This window comes from Saccopteryx bilineata, chromosome 4 (assembly GCF_036850765.1).
Source record: "Saccopteryx bilineata isolate mSacBil1 chromosome 4, mSacBil1_pri_phased_curated, whole genome shotgun sequence".
NCBI lineage: Eukaryota > Metazoa > Chordata > Mammalia > Chiroptera > Emballonuridae > Saccopteryx > Saccopteryx bilineata.
In genome coordinates, this window is record NC_089493.1 from 25,738,737 (window position 1) to 25,759,650 (window position 20,914).

Genomic DNA, 20,914 nt, shown 5'->3' on the forward strand with positions numbered 1-20,914 from the left:
TACACTAAATGTAAATGGATTAAACTTACCAATAAAAAGACACAGAGTAGCAGAATGGATTAAAAAAGAAAATCCAACTATATGCTGCCTACAAGAAACACATCTAAGCAACAAGGATAAAAACAAATTCAAAGTGAAAGGCTGGAAAACAATACTCCAAGCAAACAACACCCAAAAAAAAGCAGGCGTAGCAATACTCATATCTAATAATGCTGACTACAAGACAGAAAAAGTACTCAGAGACAAAAATGGTCATTTCATAATGATTAAGGGGAAGTTGAATCAAGAAGACATAACAATCCTTAATATATATGCACCAAACCAAGGAGCACCAAAATATATAAGACAGCTACTTATTGACCTTAAAACAAAAACTAACAAAAATACAGTCATACTTGGAGACCTCAATACACCGCTGACGGCTCTAGATCGGTCATCCAAACAGAGAATCAATAAAGATATAGTGGCCTTAAACGAAATACTAGAACACCTGGATATGATAGACATCTACAGGACACTTCATCCCAAAGCGACAGAGTATACATTTTTCTCTAGTGTACATGGAACATTCTCAAGAATTGACCATATGTTGGGCCACAAAGACAATATCAGCAAATTTAGAAAAATTGAAATTGTACCAAGCATATTTTCTGATCATAAAGCCTTGAAACTAGAATTCAACTGCAAAAAAGAGGGGGAAAAACCCACAAAAATGTGGAAACTAAACAACATACTTCTAAAAAATGAATGGGTCAAAGAAGAAATAAGCGCAGAAATCAAAAGATATATACAGACAAATGAAAATGAAAATAGGACATATCAGAATCTCTGGGATGCAGCAAAAGCAGTAATAAGAGGAAAGTTCATATCACTTCAGGCCTATATGAACAAACAAGAGAGAGCCGAAATAAACCACTTAACTTCCCACCTTAAGGAACTAGAAAAAGAAGAACAAAGACAACCCAAAACCAGCCGAAGAAAGGAGATAATAAAAATCAGAGCAAAAATAAATGAAATAGAGAACAGAAAAACTATAGAAAAAATCAATAAAACAAGGAGCTGGTTCTTTGAAAAGATCAACAAAATTGACAAACCCTTGGCAAGACTCACCAAGGAAAAAAGACACAGGACTCAAATAAATAAAATCCAAAATGAAAGAGGAGAGATCACCACAGACATCATAGAAATACAAAGAATTATTGTAGAATACTATGAAAAATTATATGCCACCAAATACAACAATCTAGAAGAAATGGATAAATTCCTAGAACAATACAACCTTCCTAGACTGAGTCATGAAGAAGCAGAAAGCCTAAACAGACCAATCAGCAGGGAGGAAATAGAAAAAACTATTAAAAATCTCCCCAAAAATAAAAGTCCAGGCCCAGACGGTTATACTAGTGAATTCTATCAAACATTCAAAGAAGACTTGGTTCCTATTCTACTCAAAGTCTTCCAAAAAATTGAAGAAGAAGCAATACTTCCAAACACATTTTATGAGGCCAACATAACCCTCATACCAAAACCTGGCAAGGATGGCACAAAGAAAGAAAACTACAGACCAATATCTCTAATGAATACAGATGCTAAAATACTAAACAAAATACTGGCAAACCGAATACAACAACATATTAAAAAAATAATACATCATGATCAAGTGGGATTCATCCCAGAATCTCAAGGATGGTTCAACATACGCAAAACGGTTAACGTAATACACCATATCAACAAAACAAAGAACAAAAACCACATGATCTTATCAATAGATGCAGAAAAGGCTTTTGATAAAATACAACACAATTTTATGTTTAAGACTCTCAACAAAATGGGTATAGAAGGAAAATATCTCAACATGATAAAGGCCATATATGATAAACCATCAGCCAACATCCTATTAAACGGCATAAAACTGAGGACTTTCTACCTTAAATCAGGAACAAGACAGGGTTGTCCACTCTCTCCACTCTTATTCAACGTGGTGCTAGAAATTCTGGCCAGAGCAATCAGACAAGACAAAGAAATAAAAGGCATCCATATCGGAAAAGAAGAAGTAAAGCTATCACTTTTTGCTGATGATATGATCCTATACATCGAAAACCCGAAGGACTCCACAAAAAGATTATTAGAAACAATAAACCAATACAGTAAGGTCGCAGGATACAAAATTAACATACAAAAGTCCATAGCCTTTCTATATGCCAACAATGAAATATTAGAAAACGAACTCAAAAAAATAATCCCCTTCACGATTGCAACAAAAAAAAATAAAATACCTAGGAATAAACATAACAAAGAACGTAAAGGACCTATATAATGAAAATTACAAAGCATTGTTAAGGGAAATCGAAAAAGATACAATGAGATGGAAAAATATTCCTTGTTCTTGGATAGGAAGAATAAATATAATCAAAATGGCCATATTACCCAAAGCAATATACAAATTTAATGCAATTCCCATCAAAATCCCTAAGAGATTTTTTAAAGAAATGGAACAAAATCATCAGATTTATATGGAACTATAAAAAACCCCGAATAGCCAAAACAATCCTAAGGAAAAAGAATGAAGCTGGGGGCATTACAATACCTGACTTTAAACTATATTATAGGGCCACGATAATCAAAACAGCATGGTATTGGCAAAAAAATAGACACTCAGACCAATGGAACAGAATAGAAAGCCCAGAAATAAAACCACATATATATGGTCAAATAATCTTTGATAAAGGGGCCAACAACACACAATGGAGAAAAGAAAGCCTCTTCAACAAATGGTGTTGGGAAAACTGGAAAGCCACATGCAAAAGAATGAAACTCGACTACAGCCTGTCCCCGTGTACTAAAATTAATTCAAAATGGATCAAAGACCTAAATATAAGACCTGAAACAATAAAGTACATAGAAGAAGACATAGGTACTAAAATCATGGACCTGGGTTTTAAAGAACATTTTATGAACTTGATTCCAATGGCAAGAGAAGTGAAGGCAAAGATAAATGAATGGGACTACATCAGAATTAAAAGTTTTTGCTCAGCAAGAGAAACTGATATCAAAATAAACAGACAGCCAACTATATGGGAACTGATATTTTCAAACGACAGCTCAGATAAGGGCCTAATATCCAAAATTTACAAAGAACTCATAAAACTCAACAACAAACAAACAAACAATCCAATAAAAAAATGGGAAGAGGACATGAACAGACACTTCTCCCAGGAAGAGATACAAATGGCCAACAGATATATGAAAAGATGCTCAGCTTCATTAGTTATTAGAGAAATGCAAATCAAAACTACAATGAGATACCACCTCACTCCTGTTAGATTAGCTATTATCAACAAGACGGGTAATAGCAAATGTTGGAGAGGCTGTGGAGAAAAAGGAACCCTCATTCACTGTTGGTGGGACTGTAAAGTAGTACAACCATTATGGAGGAAAGTATGGTGGTTCCTCAAAAAACTGCAAATAGAACTACCTTATGACCCAGCAATCCCTCTACTGGGTATATACCCCAAAACCTCAGAAACATTGATACGTGAAGACACATGTAGCCCCATGTTCATTGCAGCACTGTTCACAGTGGCCAAGACATGGAAACAACCAAAAAGCCCTTCAATAGAAGACTGGATAAAGAAGATGTGGCACATATACACTATGGAATACTACTCAGCCATAAGAAATGATGACATCAGATCATTTACAGCAAAATGGTGGGATCTTGATAGTATTATAAGGAGTGAAATAAGCAAATCAGAAAAAAACAAGAACTACATGATTCCATACATTGGTGGAACATAAAAATGAGACTAAGAGACATGGACAAGAGTGTGGTGGTTACCAAGGGTGGGGGGGGAGGGAGGACATGGGAGGGAGGGAGGGAGAGAGTTAGGGGGAGGGGGAGGGGCACAGAGAACTAGATAGAGGGTGATGGAGGACAATCTGACTTTGGGCGAGGGGTTTGCAACATAATTTGATGACAAAATAACCTAGACATGTTTTCTTTGAATATATGTACCCTGATTTATTAATGTCATCCCATTACCATTAATAAAAATTTATTAAAAAAAAAAAAATCAGGCAGTTAGGTGCTTGCCAGATAGCTTGGTAAGTTAAAGCATCATCTGAAGCACAGAGGATGCATGTTTGATCCCTGGTCAGGGCACATATGGGAACATATCAGAGTTCCTGTCTCTCCCTTCCTCTCTCTAAAATCACTAAAATAAACATTAAAAAACAATCAGGCAGTCAACCCTGGCTGGATAGGTCAGTTGGCTAGAGCATCATCCTGATATGCCAAGGTTATGGGTTTGATCCCAGTCAGGGTACATACTAGGATCGATCAATGAACGCATAAATAAGTAGAACAAATTGATCTCCCTCCCTTCCCAACTCACCCTCTATTCCTCTCCCTCTAAAATCAACAAATAAATTTATTTTTAAAAAAAACAAGGCAGTTATACTCTAGGTTGAAAGAAAGATTACCAAAAAACATTATTATATGATAAAAAAAAATGCAAGCCCTGGCCAGTTGGCTCAGTGGTGGAGCGTCGGCCTGGTGTGCAGGAGTCCCGGGTTCAATTCCCGGCCAGGGCACACAGAGAAGCGCCCATCTGCTTCTCCACCCCTCCCCCTCTCCTTCTTCTCTCTCTCTTCCCCTCCTGCAGCCAAGGCTCCATTGGAGCAAAGTTGGCCCAGGTGCTGAGGATGGCTCTATGGCCTCTGCCTCAGGTGCTAGAATGGCTCTGGACGCAACACAGCGACACCCCGGATGGGCAGAGCATCGCCCCCTGGTGGGCATGCTGGGTGGATCCTGGTCGGGCACATACGGGAGTCTGTCTGACTGCCTCCTCGTTTCCAGCTTCAGAAAAATACAAAAAAAAAAAAAAATGCAGAAGAGCTATCCATTTGTGTGAGGCAAGTCAAGCAGTGACTAACATCAGAACCGGCACTGTCCCCGTCCCCGCAGCTTCCTCTCCTCTCTCTCCTGTCCTCTTGAGGAAATGACTTACCCGCTCACCTCGGCCACACTTGTGCTTTCAGGTCAAACAGGCCGCACTCCATAAAAAGGCAGGAAAGGGCTTTACTCTAACAGTCAGTCCTGGAGGCATGTGCCAGCCAGCTGAGGGACAGTGCTGACCATGTCCACAGAATGAACAAATGTGGGTCGCCTTCACCTCTGCCCAGGAAGGGCACTGTTCAGTAAGGGCCTCACAGTGGCGAACCCTCAGGGCTGAGTGGGAAAGGACAGCAGCTAAGCCCACCCTGCCCAGCGCGTCTCTGTGTCTTCCCCACCTAACTAACAGCTACCGGAACAACACAGGCGTCTGGAGACAGGAGGGCCCTGAGGACAGAAGGAGCCCACACAGCCCACTCTTTCCCAGCTTCAGCGAGGACGTTTATTTCTCACCAGTTAGTTCAACGTAAACAGTCTAGGTGTTATTTGTTTCATTTTCAGATTCTACTGAACAGATATGGTTTACAGTAATAATGCAGTTAAATTATAATTTTCTTAAACACACACACACACACACACACGAATTCTCTAAGTTCACTAAAGTCAAAAACTTATCTAGATCTTCCTCTATCATCTTTCTGTCCAGGCTCTGAACATACCTTGAGAGCAAAGCAATAAATTTACCTTTGGGGAGTCATACAAAACAAACAAACATAGGCATGCATTAAACAGACACGCTGTCGCCTGGCCCTGAGACCACCTTTCTGACTTGGCTGTGTCTCGGAAGCCACGCGGAGGAGAGGCCCGTACGCAGGCAGAGCAAGGACGATAAAGCTGAGACACCGGTCCAAGCAGGGGGCTCTCAGGGCATCTCCAAAAGCTCCAGAAACAGAGGCACGGTGCCTGAGCCCTGCGCAGGGCTATGGGAATGGTGCACAATGATCTACCAGGGGTCCCCAAACTTTTTACACAGGGATCCAGTTCACTGTCCCTCAGACCATTGGAGGGCCGCCACATACAGTGCTCCTTTCACTGACCACCAATGAAAGAGGTGCTCCTTCCAGAAGTGCTGCAGGGGGCAGGATAAATGGCCTCAGGCGGCTACATGCGGCCCACGGGCCGTAGTTTGGGGATGCCTGATTCTAGACCTTCTCCTCTCAACTGTCTCACAGGCAACCAGCTCATCTGATGTCACCCAACATCGATCACTCATCTCTGATGCATGAGCTACCTGGCTGAGAACCAAATGGCTGTTCACCCATGGTGCCCAAGACCCACAATCATGCCATACCAATTCTGAGTTCTTCGTGGCTGAGGGCAGCATGTGCAAAATAAATTCTCAATACTTCTAAACAAAATTGTGTTTATTGATGAAAATCTAAAAGTCGAGGATTAAGTTCTTTTACTTCCCTGGGGCTCCGGGACACCTAGTCCCTTTTGAATTACTGAAGCTCCGTAAGAAACACCCAAAATTCACTCACTGATCAAATCTGTACTGAGCAGCTACCAGCTACATGTTCCAGGCACTATCGACCCAGAAGCAAACAATATAGACAAAAGCCTCTTGCAAAGTACTTATTTACTAGTTACTAGTAATGCAAATGCTGAAGTAGCTGCAGCTTTCAAACAGCTGAGTAAAAAATACAAGCAGAGAAAGAGTGAGAACAGAGCCACATGTGGTAAAACACAACTAGAAGGGATTATGTACTAATCAGACTGGAGGAGGGCAAAGGCAGGATTACAGGTATAAATTGTATTTCAAGCAACAAATAGTCAATGAGAGAAAGTGTTCCATGGAAGGATGTCTGTTAATCAGTGAACATGAGAAATACACCCTTTGACATCCTTTAATGAAGTGAAAGCTCTGGGCAACAATCATCAGTAACACTGTGACCATCAGGTGGGAGTCTGATGGGGCGCAGAATGGAGGCCGCACCCCAACCGCACTCGTCAACCACAGCCTCACTGAGCACGGAACCCAGACATCTGTGCCTGCTCAGGGCAGCGCTCAGCTGTGACACAGCAGGCTGTACACAGCACCACCTACTAAGTGTTCCTGCTGGACAGGGAGCCTGACTATGCTCACGGCAGCTCTCAGCTGTGACACAGCAGGCTGTACACAGCACCACCTACTAAGTGTTCCTGCTGGACAGGGAGCCTGACTATGCTCACGGCAGCTCTCAGCTGTGACACAGCAGGCTGTACACAGCACCACCCACAAAGGGTTCCTGCTGGACAGGGAGCCTGACTATGCTCAGGGCAGCGCTCTCAGCTGTGACACAGCAGGCTGTACACAGCACCACCTACTAAGTGTTCCTGCTGGACAGGGAGCCTGACTATGCTCACAGCAGCGCTCTCAGCTGTGACACAGCAGGCTGTACACAGCACCACCCACAAAGGGTTCCTGCTGGACAGGGAGCCTGACTATGCTCACGGCAGCTCTCAGCTGTGACACAGCAGGCTGTACACAGCACCACCTACTAAGGGTTCCTGCTGGACAGGGAGCCTGACTATGCTCACAGCAGCGCTCTCAGCTGTGACACAGCAGGCTGTACACAGCACCACCCACAAAGGGTTCCTGCTGGACAGGGAGCCTGACTAACTACCAGTGGATCCAGATCTAACTTCCAGTTTCACAAGGAACATGGAGGCCAAGGGGACAAGTTAGGCATCATGACTAGAAAGCAAGGGGCCAAATCCAGAACGTGGGACACTCTACAGGACAAGATTCTCAGAGGATAAAAAGAACGGCATGGGGAAAAAACAATAGGAGGTGGTGTGCGTGTGTGTGTGTGTGTGCAGGCGCGCGCGCGGGGAGGCTAGAGTGGGGCCGAGCAAGAGACTAAAGACATCTAATGGCAAAATTAGAAGGTATGGACCCTGGTTTGTCCTTTTGACAATACAAATGTAAAAAGACATCTCTGAGACCATGGAAGTACCTGAATATGATCTGTGTATCAGATGACATTAAGGAGTCATTATTAATACCGATAGGCATGATAATGGATGATGGTTAATAAACAAAACAATCCTGTCAGTTAACAAAAATTGCCTCTAACAGGAAAGGGAGGGATGAGGCAATGACATTCTTTACATATTGTCAAGCTCCCCTAACTCATTCTTGGCTTCGTAAAAGATAACATGTTTTTCACACCCATCTATATACCTTCTTAAGATTAAATAACTATATAGATCCTTATATATGTAACCTAGAACTTCCCTGTCTTTTTCAAGACTTGGAGCACCTAAAAATAACATTTGGATTGAAAACTAGGGTGGATCGATGAGATGGCTCCTGGTTATAGGTGACCAGCCTGGGGTTTGGGCGGGCGTAGGGCTGGCCAGCGGGGCTGAGGGCAAAGCACCCACGTCTTGGCACACCTGCTCCCACAGCGCAGCACACAGCATGGCATACCTGCTCCCACAGCGCAGCACACAGCACACGAGTGGGGATGCTCTGTGACACTTTCTAAGACACTGACCTCTATGGGGATGGACGGCTGTAACAGAACTGGGTTAAGAGGACACACATGCGTCTGCTACTGTGCTTACAGAGCCAGGAGCCTAGCAGCTCCGAGAGTCTTTGCCTTTCACACTTTCGTAGCTTAATAAGAATTAACTACTCGCTGCTAACAAGAAGGTAAGACTCTGGTATGGCAATGACACAGAGGGATAGGACAGAGCCCTTAAGTATTCTTGAAACATCAAGGCCATTAAAAAAAAAGCAAGAGGGAGAGGAGGAGGGAAGGGGGCAACCTCAGGACCAGCACACGGCTGTGCCTCCGCCATCTTGATGTCCTTGACGCGTGCAGATGGTGTGGAAGCGGCTGGCACCTGAACAGCCGCGAGAAGGAACGAGTGGCCAATGGAGATTTATGTGAGGAGAGTGAGATGGACAAGGTAAAATTGTCAGGAGGAGTTGTTAGAAAGTAAAATATATTGTGACAATTCCACTCCTGCCGTTCATCAATAAACTGACAGATCATTTAGTGTCAATTAGGAGTGATAGATGGACAAGTCCCCGTGATCCTGGGCCAAAATTAATGGCTGGGAGGGAGAGGGTGATTGAAAATGACGGCTGACATTGAGAGCAAAGTCCTGAAAGTCCCTGAGGGGCCATTACTTGCCTCATTCCCTTGCAGATCAATGCAGGGACAAACCCAAAAACAGACACTTTGAGACAAAACTTAATCAAACTACCTTTCCTTCCTCTCTTTACCAAGTCTGGTTGCCTCGCATCCAGCTCCACTCCCCATGGCCAAGCCAGTGCCCACCTCAGGCAACTTCAGAGCCAAGGACAGCTTGGCCCCAAGATGGAGTCTTTGGCACAGCAATGACTTTGGTGCCAGGAGAAGGGACAGGTCATGATCCCAGGTCCCAGGTAATTCTTGAACACAGCCCATTCCTGTAGCTCAGGGGTGAGCATTTGAGTCCCAGCATCCAACATCTCTAGCCACTGAGGTGGATGACACCTGCTCTGCTCTTCATCTTGGGCAATGTCATGCAAATAAAACAAAGGTATCCCAGAAACTACATCCTGCGGCTGTGAGGGCAACTGTCAGATCTGTGGCCAGCCCTTCTTCTTCCTCCTGACAACATAAACGTAGCTCCACTTCCCTCCTACCCCCCTCGTGAAAAGATGCCTACCTTACAAATGGAAGCCACCCGCCTGAGTCCGTGTAATATACATGTAAGGCGTGCCTGTGGACTGAACGTCTGTGCTCCCCCCCAAATCCTCATGTTGACACTGCAGTCTCCAATGTGATGGTGTTGCAGCTGGGGCCTTTGATAGCTAATTTGGGTCAGATGAGGTCATTGAGTAGAGCCCCCATGGTGGAACTAGCGCCCTTGTAAATCGAGGAAGACACACTGGTCTCTCTCCCTGGGCATGCATGCACACCCCAAGAAGGCTCCGTGAGGACACAACTAGGGAGAGGGCCCTCATCAGAACCTGACCATGCCAGTACCTGGTCTCAGACTGCCAGTCTCCAAAACTGGGAGAAGTAAGTGTACGCCGTCTAACCGCTGCCCAGTCTACGGCATTCTGCTATAAGCAGCCCAAACTGACCGAGACAGGGCCCAGCACAGTGCCATTACTATCGTCCCACAAGAACTTAAGGTAAGTACACTATTTTTCAATGTGAATCCTCTGCTCTAACCAAACTGACAATAAAGTTACTGCTCTCCCCCCAACACCTATGCCTACACTGGTCCTTAAACCAAACTGCTCTCCTCATAATCCTCTCAGGCCATCAGAATTCACCCAGGCTGACCCCATCATCTCACAAGGGACTCCCTGACCAGTGTGGTCACTCTCCTCTGAGGCCACCTTGCCAGGGCTAGCCATTCCATTCGCTTCTTGCTGATCATGTGCTCCTTCTGCCCTCCTGATTTCTGTGAATGAAAATGCCTGATCTCCCCAACTAGAATCCAGGCTCCTGCAGGGCAGGAAGCACATTTACACTCTGGGCTCCCTGGAGCACCTCACAAATAGCAGGAAACCATGTTGTCCCTCCTCCATGGGGCAGATCCTCAGAGGAGCCCTCATCGCCTCTCTTACCCCTAGTCAACCCCTTCCTCTTTCTGTTTCAGATCTGTTCTACCTGCCTCCAGATGCCAGCTTGCCTTTGCTCCAACATGATCAACAGTCAATTTGCCTTCCTACTTTGAAAAGAAAAAAAAGAGGCCAATCCAAAATGAAATTCCATTCCCCCAATTCTCTACTCCCCTCCAGCTTTCTTTCATTTTTTCATATTTTTTTTTAGGTGAGAAGAGGGGAGACAGTAAGGTAAACTCCTGCATGAGCCTCAACCGAGATCCACCTGGCAACCCCATCCTGGGCCGATGCTCAAGTACCAAGCTATTTTTAGCACCTGAGACCAATGCACTCCAACAGAGCTATCCTCAGTGCCTGGGACCATGCTTGAACCGATCAAGCCACTGGCTATGTGAGGGGAAGAAGGTGAAAAGGGGAAGAGAAGCAATCAGTCACTTCTTCTGTGTGCCCTGACCAGGAATCAAACCCAGGACATCCATATGCCAAGCCAATGCTCTATCCACTGAGCCACCAGCCAAGGCCTCCAGCTTTCTTGATAACAAAACTAGTCTTTCTAAGCTTTCTCCTGTCATTGAGGAAAAATGTCCCCGCCTCCTCCTGTCCAAGATTAGTTAGTTTCTCTTGGAAGGTCTTAACCCTGTCCCTCCTCCAGGATCTGACTCCTTCAAATCCGCCTTATTTCATTTGCACCCACTCTTTTCCCAGGTATTACACACATGACTTGCTACACAGACACTCCCTCCCATATACTCTTTTTCCTTTGTTTCTCAGAGCGGCTGCCTATATTACTAACCCCACTTCACTCCCAAATTGCATAAATAATCTAAGTGGACCACCACCAGTGCCCCAAGCCAGCTCTCTCCACCTGCAGTCCCTATCTGAGGGCACCACGACCTAACCAGTCATCAAAGCGAGGCACCTTGCAAGCGACCTTCAACTCTTCCCTCTGCCCTACATTCCACCAATGGCACTTCTATTAACTCTGCTTCCAAAACATCTCCACTCTCCTCTTCTACCACACTCACCCCGCTGCCCCAGGGCAGGCTTTCCTCATGCTGCGCAGTGTCACCTGCCCAACAGGTCTGCCAGCCTTCTAGAGCTCTACTTCCTGCTGAAAGCAAAGCGACACCAGTCAAAAATTCTGACCCGATCATGCACTTGCTCAGTAGTCACTGAGTGCTTATTATGGACTGGCACTGTTTGAAGTAATGAACACATGCAGATAAGAGCATGTCTCCTCTCATGAAGCTTACATCACAGTAGAGAGAAAAAGACAATACATGTATGTGTACATAACACACATATGGATGCACATGTCAGGTGGTGACACATAAAGCAGGGGACGGAGAGCCTGCCCAGGCAGTGACACAATGGATAGAGTGTCAACTTGGGACGCTGAGGACCCAGGTTCAAAACCCCGAGGTCACCATCTTAAGAACAGGCTCAACCAGTTTGAGCGTGGCATCATTGGTCGCTGGCTTGAGCCCAAAGGTCACTGGCTTGAGCCTAAGGTCACTGGCTTGAGCAAGGGCTCACTGGCTCAGCTGGAGCCCCCTGGTCAAGGCACATATGAGAAAGCAATCAATGAACAACTAAGGTGCCACACCTATGAGTTGATGCTTCTCATCTCTCTCCCTTCCTGTCTGTCTGTCCCTGTCTGTCCCTCTCTTTCTCTCTCTTGCTAAAAAAAAAAAAGGGCAGGATATGGGGAACGTGGAGTGATGAGGGGTGCTACTTTATTGAATATGTGGTCAGGGAGAGCCTTGTGAGCCACAGTAAGGGCTGTGGGGTTTAGTTTGGCAGGAGAAAGCCAATGGAGGGTCCTGAGCAGACATGTCAAATGATCTCCCCCATGTTTTAAGAAGGTCACCTGCTCTGTGGAGATAAGACGGAGGGAGGCAAGGGTGAAAGGCTGACAGGAGGTTCCCGCTTGAGTCAATGCTAGACATGGTGGCAGCCATCGCTGGGCACGGGCAGTGCCGACAACAGGTGCATTTCAAGTGCAGACTCAGCCCAGTTCGCTGACAGACTGAACAGGAGTGAAGACAAAGAGAGGACTCCAAGGTGATCCCACAGTGTCCGGTCGGAGTAACGGGAAGGATGGGGTCGCCATTTAGACATCTGGGGAAGACTGTGGGAGGCACGGGTTAGGGGAAGGGGAAGAAGGGGTGGAAATTAAGAGGACCAATTTGGACACAGTAGGATTGAGTTGTGTTTTCAAGTGGAAATGTCACATGGACAGCTGGATGTTCACAAGCAGGACTGGGCTAGAGATACAAATTTGGAGTCATCAGTGTGTAAGTAATAGCTAAACTCCCGAGACTGAGTTGAGATCACGCCAAGAATGAGTGCTAACAAAAAAGAGAGGAAGTTCAAGGATGAGCCCTGGGTACTCCAACAGTTAGAGGGGTCAGGACCAGGCCACAGGCTGAGGAGCCAAACAAACAAATCCCTTGACAGTAACACATGAAATGGAAAACATCTCTCTCCAAGAGGAAATGGATTTCATCTGAAAAAATCCGTTATATATTCATTGAGGAATAAACACTTGAGATTCTCTTCAGTCTTCTAAGAAGTAGATATAGGATTTGCCTCATTTCCATATCTCAAAATAAATACCACATATTAAAAGCACTAAAATCCCCTATTGACTCAGAAAAATGGAGCTCCTCTTTAAGACACTCACTAGGATATCAGACCTGCATTTCAAAGTCACCTTCTTATTCATGGTTAACTCTAAAAAGTAGTGTTATGCTGAGTAAAGAAAACAGTATGGGCCCTGGCCACGTAGCTCAGTTAGAGCATCATACCAATACACCAAGGTTGCAAGTTCAATTCCCAGTCATGACACATAAGAATCAAACAATAAATGCACAGGTAAGTGGAAAAACAAGTCAATGTCTGTCTGTCTCTCTCTCCCTTGCTCCCTCTAAAATCAGGGTTTTTTTAAAGGAAACAGTGTGGTACCTAATTGGCATACAAATGGCCAGAAAGACCAATAGAATGGTGTCACAAGTGCAAAGTAGATTCGCGTACATAAACAAGTGCAGAATATGGTCAAGGTGGCTTCTAAATTCACTGGGGAAAGATGGGTTTCCAAATAAATGGTGCCGGGACACCAGCCACTTAGAAAAAGGTAAAACTAGATCCATACCTCTTACCATAAAATTAATTCCACATGGATTCCAGGTCTAAATTTTTTTAAGATTTTGTTTTATTGATTTCAGAGAGCGGAGAGGGAAATAGAAAGGGGGGGAGGAGTGGGAAGTGTCAACTTGGTAGTAATTGCTTCCCATATGTGCCCTGACCGGGCGAGCCTGGGGTTTGGAACCGGCAACCCCCAGCATTCCAGGTCAGCCTTTTATCCTCTGCACCACCACAGGTCAGGAAGGGAAGTCTCAATTTTAAAAGTTAGATATAGGGTGTGGTTGCATTCCAATAAAACAATCTATAAAAACAGGCAGCTGGCCTGTGGGCCATAGTTTGCTGAATCTGAATATATGGAAACAAAAAGGCTACATTTTTTTTTTTACAAATTTATTTTTTCACCTAAAAGTTTATGATCTTCTCTCCACATAAGTGAGAATTTAATGAGTGGAATTCTCCCCTTTTTGTATTCATAAGGGTATTCTGTGTTGGTCTGTATGTAACAAAGATGTCAGGAGGAAAGACAAGCCTCCCCAAATAGTTTGCCAGAAGGCTACATTTTTAAAATTTATATATGCGCCCTGGCCGGTTGGCTCAGTGGTAGAGCGTCGGCCTGGCGTGCAGAAGTCCCGGGTTCGATTCCCGGCCAGGGCACACAGGAGAAGCACCCATCTGCTTCTCCACCCCTCCCCCTCTCCCTCCTCTCTGTCTCTCTCTTCCTCTCCCGCAGCCAAGGCTCCATTGGAGCAAAGATGGCCCGGGCGCTGGGGATGGCTCCTTGGCCTCTGCCCCAGGCGCTAGAGTGGCTCTGGTCGCAACAGAGCGACGCCTCAGAGGGGCAGAGCTTCGCCCCCTAGTGGGCAGAGCGTCGCCCCCTGGTGGGCGTGCTGGGTGGATCCCGGTCAGGCGCATGCGGGAGTCTGTCTGACTGTCTCTCCCTATTTCCAGCTTCAGAAAAATACACAAAAAAATAATAATAAATAAATAAAATTTATATATGCATGCTTAGTTTTTACAGAAAAGAAGTATAGAAAGGGTAAGGCAAAAGCAGTTACCCAGAGGGGACGGATGGGAATGAAGTGGAGGGGATAAGGATGAAAACAAGACATCTTTGACTATATCTTTTTACACCATTTGATACAATAAAAAAGTATACATTATCATCTGTTCTTGCCAAAAAAAATTCACTTGACTCTAATTATGAGGAATCAAGCAGAGGAATCCAGAATGTGAGACATTCCACAAGAAAAGTGGCCTGGATTCTTCAAAAAGGTCAATGTTCTGGGTTGGAGGTGACAGGGGGGTTGGAGTTATTTTAGATCAAGAGACTGAAAGAGATAGAACTACCAAATGCAGCGTGTGAACACTGACTGGGTCCTGGAGCTAGCAATAAGACCTTTTCTGGACAATGGAAGAAGTTTAAACTAGATACTAAATCATTATGAAGTTTCTTAGATGTGATCACGACACTGATCATTTGAAGGAGGTCCTTCACCTTTAGCTATGCACTCTGAAGTCTCCAGAGGCAAAATGTCATGGTGACGGCAACTTGTTTTCAAATGATTCAGGGGGGGAAAGCGAGTGTGTGTGTGTGTGTGTGTGTGTGTGTGTGTGCGCGCGCGCAAGCGTGCATGTGTGTGTTTAGAGGTGGGGAGAGGAAGGGAGGAGGACGAAGAAAAGAACTGGAAAAAATATTTTTGATAGTGCTACTTTGAAGAGAACTGCTAAAGGAAATTCTTAAGAGCAATGTGACTTCTTTGAGAAAAATAAATTCCCTTCCTGAGTATACTTTAGGTTATTTGTTATTGTTTATTTAAAGGTTTTACTTACTGATTTGAGAGAGAGAGAAAGAGGGGGGAACAGGACACATCTGTTCATGGTAGCTGTTTCTTGAATGTGCCTTGACCGGGGAAGCCCGGGATTTCGAACCAGCGACCATTGTAGGTCGACACTTTATCGACTGCGCCACCACAGGCCGGGCAAGTCGTTAAGCTGGATAGATGGCCAGCCCACCGGTGTAGTAAACACTTTTTTCGTTTACCTTTCATCTAAAACTTAGTGCAAGTATTTAAAGACCAGAATGATTTGCAATCTAGTACTAACAGGAAATTCCATTCTGTTTAGAAAACTACACTAAGAACAACATAGGATGCTACAATATAGATGAACTTGGGAAACACTGTGCCAAGAGAAAGGAGCCAGTCACAAAAAGACCACATATTGTATGACTCCACTCTCTGAACTGTGCAGAGCAGGCAAGTCAGACGCAGAAAGCAGACTGGTGGCTGCCTGGGGCTGGGGAGGCTGCGGGGACGGGACGGGACGGCTAATGGGCACAGGCTTCTTTGGAGGGTAATAAAAATGGTGATGACAGCACAACTCTGAGATGATACTAAGAACTGAACTGTACCTTTCAAATGGGTGAATTATAAGACATACAAATACATCTCAATACAGTTCAATAAAAAAGAAAAACAACACAGGGGTGAAACGCCCGAACCCACCCTGCCTGCCCTCACCTCCCCCGAGCTGCTGGCACTCACTTTGAAGCCTTCGCGGAGTCATCCGCCCAGCCTCCGTGCAGGCGGGGTGGTTTGGGAGGGGGCGCCTACAAAGAAAGAGAAGCCAAAACAGCACCGTCACTCAGCAAGTGCATCCAAGCGAGCCGCAGCTCAGGTTAAGGTCACCTGAACCACTAGTCAACCTATCAAAACTTGTCAAGTAAAAATACAGTAACCTTTTCTTTTAACGGAATTTATTAGGGTGACATTAGTTCACATAATTATACAGGTTTCAATAACCTTTCAATTCACTATGAAAATCTGGGCTCTTTCACACCCTCCTGGTGGGTACAAACTGCCAAGATCTGGAGGATAACGTGGCAACGTCTACTGAAAGCCTTAGAAATAAATGCTCGCGTTTTCTGAGTCAGCCATTCTAACCCAAGGAAGTTATCCCACGGAGATAATCAGAAGAAAACATGTTGTCATTTTTGAATAGTGAATATACATCATTGGAAACAACCAAATAGGCAGCAATAGGAATTAAGTAAATCACAGAATATACATGTAAAAATACCCTGCAATAGTGAAAAACTATGTTGAATAAAATAGTTAATGATAGAAGTAACTTTTAAAAACATGTAAAACAAGCCCTGGCTGGTTGGCTCAGCGGTAGAGCATCGGCCTGGAGTGCGGGGGACCCAGGTTCGATTCCCGGCCAGGGCACATAGGAGAAGCGCCCATTTGCTTCTCCACGCCCCCCCTCCTTCCTCTCTGTCTCTCTCTTCCCCTCCCACAGCCAAGGCTCCATTGGAGCAAAGATGGCCCAGGCGCTGGGGATGGCTCCTTGGCCTCTGCCCCAGGTGCTAGAGTGGCTCTGGTCACGGCAGAGCGACGCCCTGGAGGGGCAGAGCATCACCCCCTGGTGGGCAGAGCATCGCCCCTGGTGGGCGTGCCGGGTGGATCCCGGTCGGGCGCATGCGGGAGTCTGTCTGTCTCTCTCTGTTTCCAGCTTCAGAAAAAAAAAATAATAATAATAAATAAATAAAAACATGTAAAACAGTAAGTATATGCTTCTGATTTTGTGAAAATATTATTAATACCTATATCTAGTGTTAATCAGCTCTAATTACATAGGTGAAAGGGGACTCCAGTGACAGAATTATGGGAAATCTTTATTTTCCTTCTTTGTACTACTGGGCATTTTCAAAAAAATTTTATAATCATTTTATAATATTTTTATGAAGAAATAAAAATATAAGAGAGAGACTTGCTTGAAAGACATAAACTATATACTAGAGGGTTAAAAATCTGGTCAGATTATTTGGGCAGTCACCTGCAATGGATACATTCAGAAACCCAAGGAAGTCTCGTTCAGCATTATCTCAACTAAAAGTCCCAAAGGAATATCAAGCAATCCACTCAATCACTAAAGTTGGGTAAAACAGCAAAGAACTTTTCCTATTTTAAATAACTCAGCATTCACCTGGATAATTATTTTTTTAATGAGAGGAGGGGAGGCAGAGACAGACTCTCACATGCACCCTGACAGGGATACACCTGGCAAGTCCCCTATGGGACAACGCTCTGCCCATCTGGGGAGTTGCTCAATCAATAACCAAGCTATTCTTAGCACCTGAGGTGGAGGCCATGGAGCCATCCTCAGCGCTCAGGGCCAACTTTCTCCAATTGAGCCATGGCTGCAGAAGGAGAAGAGAGAGATAAAGAGAGAAGTGAGAAGGAGAAGGGTGGAGAAGCAGATGGTCACTTCTCCTGTGTGCCCTGACCAGGAATTGAACCCAGGACATCCACATGCCAGGCCGACAGTCTACCACTGAGCCAACTGGCCAGGGCCTTACCTGGATAATTTTTGAAATACTTCTCCCCCCCCCCCCAAGAACTTCATATACTCATAACTGCTGTTCTTAGTCTAAGGAGACACTTAGATATATGGACTAAAACAAGGGTTGGCAAACTTTTTCTATGAAGGGGTAGGTGGTAAATACATATTTTTTATTTTGCGAGCCCTTCAGTTTCTGTTGCAACTCCTCTCCTTCAATATTGCAGGGCAATGAACAGCTGCAGATAATAAGAAAGCAGATGGGTGTAACTGTGTTCCAATAAAGCTTTACAAAAACAACCAGCGGGGCAAACTTGGCAGGAAGGATGTGGTCTCCTGACCTCGGACTAAAATGTGTCACTGAGACGTCCTTCAAATCTGCTGCTTAAGGCTTAACCTAACTTTTGAAGAAAACACTCCCTCAACATGCCAAAATACCTTTATACTGCTGATACTTTTATTTTGTACCAAGGTACGTTTTTGCTCCTGCTTCTCCAGTGGCACCCCGACTTGATGAGGACGTGCTCCGTCTAGAGCAGGCCTTCTCGCAGGGTGAGGCAGAACCTGCTGGAATGACTGACTGAGAAGCAGCGGAGCGCTCGCATGCTGGTACCCAACCCCTCCTGGGAGTGTAATTAATACGTTAGAGAAAACACACTCGATTTCTCTATGCTAGAGGCCAGGAATGGAGCTCAGTGAAGGCTCCGCACATCTGTTAGAAACGACAAGAATAGACGTGAAGAACAAGCTATTGTTTGTCTCTCCCATGGGAGAAATGCAAAGACGTACCAAGAAGTCCTTACCATCATTCCTAGTCCACACGTCCTTTCTGGGTCCCTGCCACACGCCACACTCGCCATCTCTAGGCTGGAAGGGGAGGCCTTATATGCCACCACCCTTCTTCCCTGGACACAGCTGACTGAAACAGGGTGCACCAGCCTGACCCCATTGGAACCAACTGAATTCTCTGCCCCAGGAATCAGGAAGCGAAGCTCTGAAGTTAGGCTGCTCAGACAGCACCAAAACTGGAACTCCTGGACTCAGAATAACCCGCTCTACCAGCAGCCAAAGTTGTGTCTAAGCAGAGACCAAGCACCTGGCCTTGCTGAGCTCTTACCTTAGGTAAGGCACTGTGCTGCAGAGACTGAAATGTTAGGGAGAACTGAACTGAACTCATAGCAGGGCCTTTGAGGATGTTTTGAAACCAATCTGGCTTTAAACCATCCATGCGCGCTTGCAGATAACATCTATTATTTCTTTACCCAAGAATAGAACCATCTTGTGATAATATGAATTCCTGAACGTAAAGGTCTAAAACTTGTAACCACAAGTTTTGTTTGGTCACACAGTGGTTTAGTTTGTTTTTATTTTAAAATTTAAGCTACCATTTAAAAAGTTTTGGGGGGGGGGGCTCCTTTAAGCCTGGCCTGAACTGTCACTTTGATTACTAATGGACATTGTATAGTTAACAAAATTTCCTTATAATCAAAAAGCCAAAATTACCGCTTTATCTTCTTTAACCGCAAACCCCAGGAAGCCTAGCTTTTGGGAAGATGAGTGAAATCCTTCTCACCTGGAAGTAACACAAGAAACATCTTCTCTCTCATTCTTCCCATCACGAAGTGGGACCAGCTGCTAAGTTAGGACAGCAGCTTCATAACATGGATGGCAAAAAGGGGGCACTGTAACCAACCTAAAAGAGTGACCTCACGGGGGTCCCGTCATGAATTCCCGCCTGTGCAGGCCATGAAGGCCAAAGGAACCGTCCTTCCCGGACCACTCGAAGGCTAACCTTGTCAACTACCTGTGCCTGCTTTCTCCCCACTTCATGTAATCTTCTTACATTCCTCCTGAACTCTGAAATGTATAAAAGAAACTGCAAAACTGTATTCTCTGGGACATTTGAGATCTTGCTTCCTGGCCATTGTCATCTGGCTCAAATAAGTTGTTATAAAAATTCTCTATAGGTTTGGACATTCTTACATTGACAGAAACAAAAAGATTCCAGGTCACTCCTCCACATCTAATACAATTTGACAACTAGTTCCAAAGTGAAATATTTTTTTTTGTTTTTTTTATTTTAACACTAACGACCAAAGACGTCATTATGCAGCATAAGCTATCAAACTGTAAGCTACTCTTCCTGAGATCACCTGAGAGGAAGGGTCACAAAGAAACTCTGGCACACGTGGGGCAGGGTGACAGGTGTCCTTGCCCGCGGTGGGAGTCCTGGCCCACCTCAGGAGAGAGCGCAGAAACAGACGGGAGATGGCAGGGCAGGCAGGACCTGGTGTCTACCAGCTAGGCTTTGGGCATTTCATGGGAGGTGAAATTCCTGATGGGGAATCCTCAGGTTCGTGATTGAGTACTCTGAGTCCAAGGATAAAAATTTCTTTTGTAAGTAGTATCTACCCCGAGTCTTGGTATAGCAACATACAAGTGCCCTGACTGGGTGAGACGGACTTAATTAACTATTATCAAGTTATAAAGCAGCGGTTCTCCCCAGAGTTCAACTTTGTTCCCTTTGTGGAGAGCTAAGCACTGTCCTATGTGCACCAGGTGAGTTAGAAAGGCAGGATTTCGTCCCTGGCCTCCGATGCTGCTCCAGTTCAACAAGACTGTGGCGAGGCAGAAGCCAGTGCATCTGGTCCACTTGAAATCTACGTGATTGGACATCAGGCTTAATCTGAACCTTAGCTGGCCACGATGGAGGGGGGAGGTCGGTACCAGGGTGGAGGCACTGAGCATCCTTGCAGGGAGAGGCTCTATTCAGCCAAAGGTGAAACTGAGGAAGACGCCCTCAGCCATGGGGTAGTTCCACTGAATTCTGAAGTTTTCTTGTCACTTTTGGTGGTTTTTATTGGGCCACTTTCTCCTGGGGTATCACTGAAACAGTATGTTCTGACAACATGAGTGAA

The 20,914-nt window shown here is 45.0% G+C and overlaps 1 protein-coding gene across 1 annotated transcript in view; it reads right to left on the minus strand.

The window, feature by feature from the left end:
• The window catches only part of IFT43 (intraflagellar transport 43), a 97,742-nt gene that overhangs the window by 49,166 nt on the left and 27,662 nt on the right, over nt 1–20,914 (minus strand). The window contains exon 3 of the mRNA XM_066276911.1: nt 16,199–16,263. Within this exon, the coding sequence (XP_066133008.1) occupies nt 16,199–16,263 (65 nt within the window). The remainder of the gene's footprint in view (nt 1–16,198; nt 16,264–20,914) is intronic.